Genomic DNA, 10844 nt, shown 5'->3' with positions numbered 1-10844 from the left:
AAGCATTCCAAATACAAATAAAATTCCAAACAGTATTCAACCAGAACCAAACACACAAGGGCTCTTCCTACTTCCTCCACCGCTTCAGTATTTTCTCCCATTTGTCCTCCTTTCTCTCTCTACTCTCTCTCTAAAACCATATAAAACCAGGGAGAGAGAATTGGAAAGTAAACAAATACAAAAGCTCAATTTTTATTTCTGATAACAATAATCTCCTTCAATCAATCATTCTTCTTCTTTTCTCTACCTTGTTTGGATCAGAGGCGAAGACCCAACTGCAGCTCTAACGAAAAGCGCCAACTTCACCATGGTTGAAACCAGGCGCAGCTCCTCTTCCAAACGCGCCTTATCCGCCTCCCCCCCTCCCAACCCCAAGCGCTCAAAGGTTCGGTCTTTTCCAATTCAATTCGTTTTTGCAGAAAAGGGTTTTCTGGGGGTATGTGAATTTTATGTTGCATGTGGGATTTTGGGTTGAAAGATTTGATTTTTTTTGTTCTTTTGGGAATTTCCCAATTGCTTGATTGATCGGTTAATGTTGAAACCCTAGGCGTCTGATGCTTCATCGTCGAACAACGGAGTTAGGAGCGGGCCGCCAGCGGAGCCTTTGGGTCCGATTAAGGAATCTGGGTCTCAACCTCCGGAACTTGAGCTCCGATCCTCTGATCCGCCGACTATCGATTCGTTGAAGGCAATTAACGGCCCTGATGCCACTGCTCTGGAAAGATCCCCCGATGATGTTGCGGAAGGCGAGGCCTTGGTTTCACCGCAGCCTTTGGGTACAATCTTTGCTCTCTCCCTCTTTGCATGTCCTTTTTTTATTTTTTATTTGTAATTGTATATGGGTTTTCATTGCATGGATACGTGGATTTAGGGTTTGAATTTTTGTTTGTGGTAGGGTTTTGGTTTGATTTTGAATTTCGGTTGTTGGGGTTTCTTAGGGGAAACTGCAGTCCGTGCCGGTTTGAAGCGGGCCAAGAAGCTTCCAAAGAAGAATGCAAAATTGAATTCGAAATCTGCTTGGGGAATGCTTATTTCGCAGTTCTCAAAGGTGTATTTTGTTGCTTATTTTTTCTCCTCAATGCCATTTGTTATCATTGTTTTCTTAGGAAAGATCTGCGAAACAAAATTTGTTGGTTATTTTAAATATACAAGTCGTAGAAGATATAAAATTTGATTACGTTTTGCCTGATGCTTTTTGTTTGGCTAAAAGAGATGACTTTATCACATTCATATATCTAGGTAATGATAGCGATCAATAAAGATATCTTATTTGGCGTATTCCTTTCAATTAGTTGGACAGGTCTGTCGATTCTTTGCTAGTGTTAGGTTTTGTTAAATGCAGTACAATGTGATGCAGAGTAATTGGGTGAGTGGGCAAATTTTTCTCAAGAGTGATGAAATGATGGATTAAATTATCCTAGGAGAGGGCCAAAACAGTGTTTAGAGTGGCTTGTAATTGATGACGACCAAGAATTTGTAATTCTTTGAGTACTATGCCTCTTGTCAACACATACAAGCAGTCATGTTGCGTACATCAGTCTTCACAACAGAAATCCGGTTGTGGTATCAGCTGTTAGGGTAGATATGGATGGTTCAAGATTTCTCTCTTATTCTTCCTTAAATCATATTTGAGCTTAGATATTTCTCTTTTATACTTTTGTACACGTAGACGAAGGCAGTTTAGTATTCCTACGTCCAATATGAAGTACCAGTCTCCTTTCTTCAATATTGTACATCGCCTTTTCATGCCTTCAAGGTGGACCATAGTACTCTGTAGTGGTTATTTATTAGGTAATTGTCTACTTGTGAGGATTTAGAGTGGCTTGTAATTGTATGACGACCAAGAATTTGTAATTCTTTGAGTACTATATATGCCTTTGTCAACATATTCAAGCAGTCATATTGCGTCCGTCAGTCTTCACAAAAGTAATCCGGTTGTCATATTAGCTGTTAGGGTAGATATGGATGGTTCAAGATTTCTCTATTATTCTTCCCTACTACATATTTGAGCTTAGATATTCTCTTGTATACTTTTGTACACGAAGACGAAGGCAGTTTGGTATTCCTACGTTTAATATGAAGTAGGAAAGAATATGAAGAACCAGTCGCCCTTTTTTCAATATCATACATCGCCTTTTCATGCCTTCAAGGTGGACCAGAGTACTCTTCAGTGGTTCCTTATAGGTAATTGTCTTCTCGTGAGGATTTAGAGCGGCTTGTAATTGTTTGACGACCAAGAATTTGTAATTCTTTGAGTACTATGCCTCCGTCAACACATATAAGCAGTCATATTGCGTGCATCAGTCTTTACAATAGAAATCTGGTTGTCATATCAGCTGTTAGGGTAGATACGAATGGTTCACGATCTCTCTCATATTCTTCCCCACTTCATATTTGAGCTTAGATATATCTCTTGTTTACTTTTGTACACGAAGGCAGTTTAGTATACCTACGTTCAATATGAAGTGGGCAAGAATATGAAGTACCAGTCTAACTCTTCAATATCAGACATCGCCTTTTCATGCCTTCAAGGTGGACCATAGTACTCTTCAGTGGTTACTTATAGGTAATTGTCTACTTGTGAGGATTTAGAGTGGCTTGTAATTGTCTGACAACCAAGAAGGAACAATGTTACTGGTAAAGGATTTAGAGTGGCTTGTAATTGTCTTCAGTGGTTACTTATAGGTAATTGTCTGCTTTCAGTACCTTTTTACCTTGTTACTGGTAAAGGAACAATGCATGGGAGGAAAGAGGGAGAAGGGTGAATGGGGATGTTGTGAGGGAGAAGGAAAATTGAAAGAGAATGCACCATTCAATATACATGTTCTCCACCTCCTTTCTACCACCCTTAGTCATCCCTCATTGCTCCCATATCTTTCATCTCTATATCTATACCTTTTGACTATTAGAAAAACATCATATATAATAGCATGGTGCCAAAGAAGTGTTTCTTTTGTGTTTTCGGTGGCTCATTGTGTGCTTTGAATGTTATAAAGTAACAGGTTGCTGATATCTTTCTTTTGTTTATAGTGAGGAATGATTCTTACTCGGTCAAGATGTCCTATTGTAATTTTGATCTAATTATATGTTTGTTTCTAATGCCTTTTCCAGAATCCGCACCAGTTCATTTGTGAGACTGTTTTCACTGTCGGTCAAAGTTGTGAGTGCCATTTATGTCTTAAGGACCCATCCATTAGTACTACTTTGTGTAAACTGAAACATGTTAAGGTATTGTCATTAATATAGCTTCTACATAAATCTTGACTGGTTATATTTTTTGAACCCCAGGTTTGTGAAAAAAAACTGCTCGACTGATATTATTTCTTTTCAAATAATTTGTTTTTGAATAGCGTGACGGTTCGTCCGCTGCAGAACTAGAGATTATATGCGGTAAGGGTGATGTTCAGGTGAATGAGAAGACTTATCAAAAGGACACGAAGGTGATTCTTAATGGAGGCGATGAGGTTGTATTCGGCTCGTCTGGAAAACATGCATATGTATCCTTTTCGCTGCAGTATCATCTAAAGTACAGTAATTATGACATGTAATGTTGTCTTTTAGGGTTCCACCCTTCCCTTAACCTAATGCAGTGTCTTGTTGTATTGTTCAATTGATTCCTTAGCCTTGAATCAGATTTTCCAGCAGCTGACCAATGACCATAGTATAGCTACTCAGGGCATACCTTCAATTAGCATTTTAGAAACCCAGAATGCTCCAGTTAATGGGATGCATATGGAGGCAAGATCAGGGGACCCCTCTGCTGTTGATGGGGCTTCAATATTAGCGTCGATGTCAAATGTGCCAAATGACTTGTCACTACTTTCAGAACCTGCTAAAGCTGGCGACGATCTGCAACAAGATGCAGAGATGCCTTCTCTTCCTTCTGCCTGTCGAGATTCAGATGATCGTACTCCAGACATTGAGATGAAGGAGACTACTAATATTAATGATCAAGTTTCAGGTGATAAAAATATTGTTCAGTACCCTGACACTGCGAATGAAAACCCCAATCTTGATAGTGTTGCATTGGATATGGATACTGAAACCCAGAAGTTGCCTCTAAGACCACTCTTCCGAATGTTTACCGGTTCTTCTAGTGCCAATTTTGACTTAACTGGCAGCATTTCTAAGATACTTGATGAGCAAAGGGAAATAAGAGAACTTCTTCACAATTTTGATCCTCCAATGTTGATATCAACTAGGCGACAAGCATTTAAAGAAAAACTGCAACAAGGAATTCTACGTCCTGATGATATTGATGTCTCATTTGAAAGTTTTCCATATTACCTAAGGTGCAGCAATTTGCCTTTTTTTTTATTATTGTGGATTAGATCATCATATGATACTGAACTAACTTCCCTTATTGTGATTTGTCCATATGTAGTTGGACTCTTATTGGTAAATTCTGCGCTCAGACCTTTCCTCATTTTGCATTTTTACAGTGAAACAACAAAGAAGGTTTTGATTGCATCCACCCACCCGAATTTGAGGTGTAGCAAGTTTGGAAAATATTTTTCATCACTACCTACCGGGAGCCCGCGCATATTATTATCTGGTCCAGCAGGTACTTCTGCCATTTTAATTTCTACACATAGGCTTGTAATTTTGTGGTTTATGATGCTTGTAATTCTGTGGTTGATGATGCTTGTAAATTCTGAAATTTTATATTTTCTTTTTCTTTTTTAGTTAATTCATTATGTTTTTATTTTAATAATTCTTTTGTAGGTTCTGAGATATATCAGGAAACCTTGGCAAAGGCACTTGCGAAACATTTTGGTGCTAGATTACTAATTGTAGATTCTCTTCTCCTGCCTGGTGTATGTTCCTTCATGTCCCTTTTTTAACTAGAATCTTCTTTGCTTACAAGCATATCTTCTCCTTCTGTTGTTGTTGATCTACTTTTTCTAGCAGTTTTCTTTGTCATTTCAGGAATTCAAGTTTAGAATTGTGGATTTTTCTTTTAAATATTTCTTGAAATATACTTCTTAATAGGTTGAGGCACCACCGCCCAAGGATTCTGATTCTGTTAAAGAAGTACCAAGGCTTGAAAGAGTTTCCACATTTGCGAAACGAGCAGCTCATGCTGCTGGATTCAAGCACAAGAAACCGACCTCTAGTGTTGAGGCTGAAATTACTGGCGGATCCACTGTGAGTTCTCAGGCACTGCCAAAGCAGGAGACTTCTACTGCATCATCCAGAGTCAATACTTTTAAACAAGGCATGATATTGTTTCTTAGAATGTCGAACATACAGTGGATTTCTTATTGGTTTATTGATCTAGAATTGTAACTTAACACTATCTGTCTTTGAGGTGCTAACGCTTATCCATCTATGCAGGTGACAGGGTCAAATTTGTGGGTGCCATATCTTCTGGTCCTCAACCGCTGCAGAGTTGTCCTCTTCTAAGGTATTCGATTTGTATGATGGTATAACATGTACATTTCTGAGTAAATTTGATATTCGTAAATTTGATATTCATAAGTGGCATTTGTACATTTCTGAGTACATTTTTGAGTACATTTCTGAGTACATTTCTGAGTTGTCCTCTTCCATCTTTTCTCTTCCTGTTATTTCATCTTTACTTATTATGTAACTTCAGGATTTATTACTTATTATGTAAGTTGATAGAAACGATGCTGGTGGACCAAACAGTTAAAAATATTCTTCCTTGGCAAGTAATTACGAGCTGCCAAAGGCACTGGATGTGTGATAAGTTGGTACATATGAAATTGAGTCAGCTCCCATGCCAGTTTGTGGCAAGTTTTCATAGCAGTCCTTGTTCCAATAGTCCTTTAACAGTTGGTTTACTTGTATTTATAAAAGCGCGTCTTGCACAGAACTCCTTGCGCTTCAGAATTTAAATTTGTTGGATGAACGGTTTCTTTCTTTTATTTGGAAATTTTTACAAATTCCTTTAATATGATTGCCACTATATAAACTTTTTATGTGAGTTTGAAAGGGAAGAGGAAAAAATTGTGCATGGGAAAACAACAGTTATCATAATCATGCTATATGAATCTCATGGACCACTGATCAAAAAGTGATTTTGGTTCTAAATTTTGCAGGGGACCATCATATGGTTGTCGAGGCAAAGTTGTTCTTGCTTTTGAAGAAAATGGGGCCTCAAAAATTGGTGTTAGATTTGATAAATCAATACCAGATGGCAATGATCTTGGTGGTCTTTGTGAAGAAGATCACGGCTTCTTTTGTTCTGGTAATTTCTGAAATCATGTTTTCTTCCCCATTAGTGCATGATTTTGCTTTATTTTACTTTTTGTATTCTTGTTAATTATTAATTTTTACCATGCAGCTAGTCATTTACTTCCCTTGGATGTTTCTGGAGGTGATGATATTGACAAGCTTGCAATCGGTGAACTTCTTGAGGTATTCATCTCCTTTACACTAACAAGAGCTCCCTTTACTGTACCAATATAGTTGCTGTTAATTTGGTATTAATATCTGCACCAATGTTGTGCAGGTGGCAACCAATGAGAGTAAAAGTCTTCCTTTGATAATGTTTTTGAAAGATATAGAAAAGGTTATGGCAGGTAACCCAGATGCATATAGTGTCTTGAAGAGTAAGCTTTCAAACTTGCCAGAAGATGTTGTTGTGATCGGCTCTCATACCCAGTTGGACAATCGCAAGGAGAAGGTAAGAGGCTGAGGATTTTATCAGTTAGCTGATTTTGAACTCAGTGTTGTAGTTTGACATTAACACACTGTTTTTATGTTTTGCAGTCCCATCCTGGTAGCCTTTTGTTTACAAAGTTCGGCTTAAACCAAACAGCTTTGCTTGATCTTGCTTTTCCGGTATGTGAATTTCCATTATCATTTCCATTTTATTTTTCTTGGTGGCATGTAATGCTAATACAAGTTTTAACCACTCATATCAGCATCTGTAATCATGCTTATTCTGATTTAGATTTGTAGACCTTGACAACTGTGCAAAGTGCATTACTTTCTTTGCCTTTGATGAGTGAGAGCATGTCTTGAGAATAATTTAATTTTTAATTCACTTTCTGTTTGATTTACATTCAACTCTCTCTCTCTCTTTCTCTTGCAAATGTACACAAATTCCTCAAGGTCAATTGAAACAGTCTGATGAGGGGGCTTTGTTCACATTGAAATATAAAATTCAACAATACTTTGCCCTCTTTTTCATAGACGATGATACTTTTCTTCTGAAAAACCAAGATGACACATTTATTGGTGGTGTTCAGGATAACCTTGGTGGTAGACTGCATGATAGGAGCAAAGAAACTCCTAAAACTATGAAGCAACTTCAACTCTCTCGGATTTTCCCCAACAAAGTGACCATACAGCTGCCCCAGGTAGTCAGCCTTTTTTCTTATATGGTCATTGTGCTACTTGTTATTGCTTGCATGAGGTAATATTTGTCGGCTATCCTGCCAGGATGAGGCTTTACTTTCGGACTGGAAGCAGCAGTTGGAACATGATGTTGAAACTTTGAAATCGCAGTCTAATATTGTTACCATTCGCTCAGTAAGTACATGTGATCACATCTTCTTTTTGTTCCTATTGTTCTTTCCCTTAAATACGTCTCTCATGTATACTGTTCTTACACCTTCTTCTGTTCTTACACCTTCTTGCGCACTTATTGAAACACAAGGATGTGAAGATTGTGCACAAGTGCTTGCTAATGCTAACCGTGATTCATTTCTCTGTTGACATATATTTAGTTAGCAGTTTAGTGGCTAATGTAGTGTGTTTAGTGCTTTCAATGCTATTCCTGTATATTTTCATAAGGCTGATGCTTTCAGGTTCTTAACCGAGTTTCTGTGGATTGCCCTGACCTTGAAAGTCTCTGCATTAAAGATCTAGCGCTTACAACTGAAAGTGGGTTTTCTTGAACTCAAATTTTGTAGTGCAGAACATTTTGCGGGGAATATTGACTTTAATATTCACTTATGTGATTCATTGTATAATCTTTTCTACAACAGGTGTTGATAAAGTAGTAGGCTGGGCTGTTAGTCACCATCTTATGCATTGTTCAGGCGCTTTAGTTAAAGATGACAAACTTGTTATTTCTACTGAAAGGTTGTACAATTTCTTAGGACAGTGTAGTTTAAATATACCGTCTATTCTGCTTTCTTATCATATTTTTTATGGTTCTATGCTACAGTCTTAGGGATGGACTAAACATTCTACAAGGCATTCAAAACGAAAACAAGAGCATAAAGAAATCACTTAAGGTAAGTTGTTATTCTGGGGAAGTAACACAAATGCCTTGCTTCCGGCTTTCTGAAGATGAAATGTAAATTAGATTTTCTATAATCAGGAAAGTAAGTGTATATTGTGTTGGATTTAACTCCATGATATTTCAGGATGTGGTTACTGGAAATGAATTTGAGAAAAAACTTCTTGCTGATGTTATTCCACCGAGTGATATTGGGGTTACTTTTGATGACATCGGGGCCTTGGAAAATGTGAAGGACACCCTAAAAGAGTTGGTGATGCTTCCTCTTCAGAGGCCTGAATTATTTAGCAAGGGACAGTTGACTAAGGTAGAAACATGGCACACTTTTCATTTTTCCCCTTTGGAAAGTGAAACAGTTCTATGTTGGTGCTTCTTTTCTTTCATGTTTCTTATCTGATTATTGTTACTTATTCTACAGCCTTGTAAAGGAATCTTGCTATTTGGTCCTCCGGGTACTGGAAAGACTATGCTTGCAAAGGCTGTTGCAACTGAAGCTGGTGCAAACTTTATTAACATATCAATGTCAAGTATTACTTCAAAGGTATTTTTGCATTTTATCGTGGTTGTTGGAACTTGGATAAACATTTTGTGACAACTATTGAATCCACATGACCCCTTCAACTTTTGTTGCAGTGGTTTGGGGAAGGAGAAAAGTACGTTAAAGCGGTGTTCTCCTTAGCTAGTAAAATTGCCCCTAGTGTTGTTTTTGTTGATGAGGTTGGTTCATTATATTCTATATATTTGTGCTGTCCAGGGAACCTTTTTCTTTAGTTTTCTCGTTTGGAAAATGTGAGTTATACAAAGAGTTTTCTGGAACTGTTTTATAAGCTGACATGGTGGGCTAGTTTGCCTCGGTTATTAGGCTACAGCAGTGTAGGTCACTAGTGGATGGCACGGCCATGCAAGATACCATGTCAGTTTATGAGTGTTTATAGAATCCTTTTGTTCGTCTTGTTTCACTCAATTTTATTCCCTTCCAATTTGATTTTTTTATGGCTACCATCATAGGTTGACAGCATGTTAGGCAGACGTGAAAATCCTGGGGAACATGAGGCTATGCGTAAAATGAAAAATGAGTTCATGGTAAACTGGGATGGTCTGCGTACAAAGGATAAAGAACGTGTATTGGTACTTGCTGCTACTAATAGGCCTTTTGACCTTGATGAGGCTGTTATTAGGAGGCTTCCGAGGAGGTAAAATCGCATGTTTGCCTGTTCTGCTGCTACTGCATCTGTTATATGTCAACGCAAGTATATTGACTTCTATGTGCAGATTGATGGTGAACTTGCCAGATGCCCAGAACAGAGAAAAAATACTGAGAGTTGTATTGGCCAAAGAAGATTTGGAACCTGACGTTGATTTGGAAGCAGTTGCAAATATGACAGATGGGTATTCGGGAAGTGACTTAAAGGTTGCCTACTAATTTTTATAAAACCCATCTAAGCTTTTTACATACGTAGTTTTATTTTTGTCGGTTATATTCTATGTAGTTTTATTTTCTCGTATGTAATGGACTGTCCTGATTTTTGTTGTGGTTGCAGAATCTCTGTGTTGCTGCAGCTCACCTCCCCATTAGGGAAATTTTAGAGAAAGAGAAAAAGGTTGGTTTTCTGTACAGTATAACAAAAATACAAAGCCCTTGTTGATTTATGAACTTGAAGTGGTGTGGTTGGTTACTGCAACTAAGTAGTTCTTTCTCCACGTATCGCAGGAGAGAATTTTAGCTTTGGCGGAGAACAGACCTGTACCAGAGTTATACTGCAGTACCGACATTCGTCCCTTGAAGATGGAGGACTTCAAACATGCGCATGAGCAGGTACGTTGTGACCTAATAATACAATACGGGGTTTTGGCTTCTTGTAGTATTCTACGGTGGACGGAAGTGTCCAGTTGTGTTAGGGATCATTGGCTGTCTAATATTGAATTCAATGCAGGTGTGTGCAAGTGTGTCATCGGAGTCGACAAATATGAGTGAGCTCCTCCAATGGAATGACCTATATGGCGAAGGCGGATCAAGAAAGAAGACGTCTCTCAGCTATTTTATGTAGAATAGGTATTTTTTTCGGTGTATAGAATTTGGTTTTGTTGATTCTTCTTTATCGAGCTTATAAGGCGTGGCAAGATATCCATGGAAATCCTGTCGAAGGTCACGCCCCCATTTATACGATATATAGGTTTTTTTTTCCTTCTATATTCGCCTTTTATTCGATTTATATTTAACACCTCTGTTAGGAATGTCGTTCCCAGTTCATATGCAGTTATCTAACTTAGCCTTTTCTCTTTGTTATGGGTCCTTTTTTGCCTGTAAATGCTAGTCGATAAATGAAAGACGTATTACAATTTTCTAATGTTTGCTTATTTGTGTCGATCGGCATATGAAAGTGTGATATTGGGATTGTTTGTAAAGGTATGATAGAAAGGATGCAGGGTCGTGTTATATTAGAAGTATGCCTGATAATTTCTAGACTTATTAACCCGACACCAAACGACACAAAAATAACAAGTTTTGAGTTGATCCGTTAACGAGTCACATCGTTATAGATCACTCGTTAAGAATCCGATATCATTTTTTTTTTATGAACTAATGAAAATAGAAAATTTTCAACTAGTTTATCAACCATCTGAG

General features: G+C 37.9%; 1 protein-coding gene across 3 annotated transcripts; it reads left to right on the top strand.

The window, feature by feature from the left end:
• Positions 1-10566, top strand: LOC137741987 (uncharacterized). Of its 3 annotated transcripts, XM_068481705.1 has the most exons (27): positions 2-385; positions 548-776; positions 939-1048; positions 3112-3228; positions 3351-3497; positions 3634-4292; positions 4443-4564; positions 4726-4817; positions 4993-5218; positions 5338-5407; positions 6066-6214; positions 6311-6384; positions 6479-6652; positions 6739-6810; positions 7221-7331; positions 7414-7503; positions 7782-7857; positions 7962-8058; positions 8144-8213; positions 8346-8525; positions 8637-8759; positions 8852-8935; positions 9227-9411; positions 9491-9629; positions 9760-9819; positions 9930-10034; positions 10153-10566. In XM_068481705.1, exons 1-27 carry the CDS (start codon positions 308-310, stop codon positions 10264-10266), a joined length of 3753 nt encoding a protein of 1250 aa, XP_068337806.1. In that variant the 5' UTR covers positions 2-307; the 3' UTR covers positions 10267-10566. The 3 variants fall into 3 exon arrangements, with proteins under 3 accessions (XP_068337807.1, XP_068337806.1, XP_068337808.1); XM_068481706.1 differs by lacking the exon at positions 3112-3228 and having other exon boundaries at positions 1-385; XM_068481707.1 differs by lacking the exon at positions 2-385 and having other exon boundaries at positions 571-776; positions 896-1048.
• Positions 10567-10844: the final 278 nt, after the last annotated feature.

Source organism: Pyrus communis, chromosome 8 (genome assembly GCF_963583255.1).
Source record: "Pyrus communis chromosome 8, drPyrComm1.1, whole genome shotgun sequence".
Taxonomy (NCBI): domain Eukaryota; kingdom Viridiplantae; phylum Streptophyta; class Magnoliopsida; order Rosales; family Rosaceae; genus Pyrus; species Pyrus communis.
Note: the sequence above shows the minus strand (reverse complement) of the source record. Positions and strands in the feature narration are given on the sequence as shown.

Coding starts and splice junctions, on each gene's coding strand:
- LOC137741987 (XM_068481705.1), top strand. CDS start 308: ATGGTTGAAACCAGGCGCAGCTCCTCTTCCAAACGCGCCTTATCCGCC. Junction 4,293..4,442: donor AGTTTTCCATATTACCTAAG/GTGCAGCAATTT, acceptor GCATTTTTACAG/TGAAACAACAAAGAAGGTTT. Junction 9,412..9,490: donor ATTAGGAGGCTTCCGAGGAG/GTAAAATCGCAT, acceptor TTCTATGTGCAG/ATTGATGGTGAACTTGCCAG.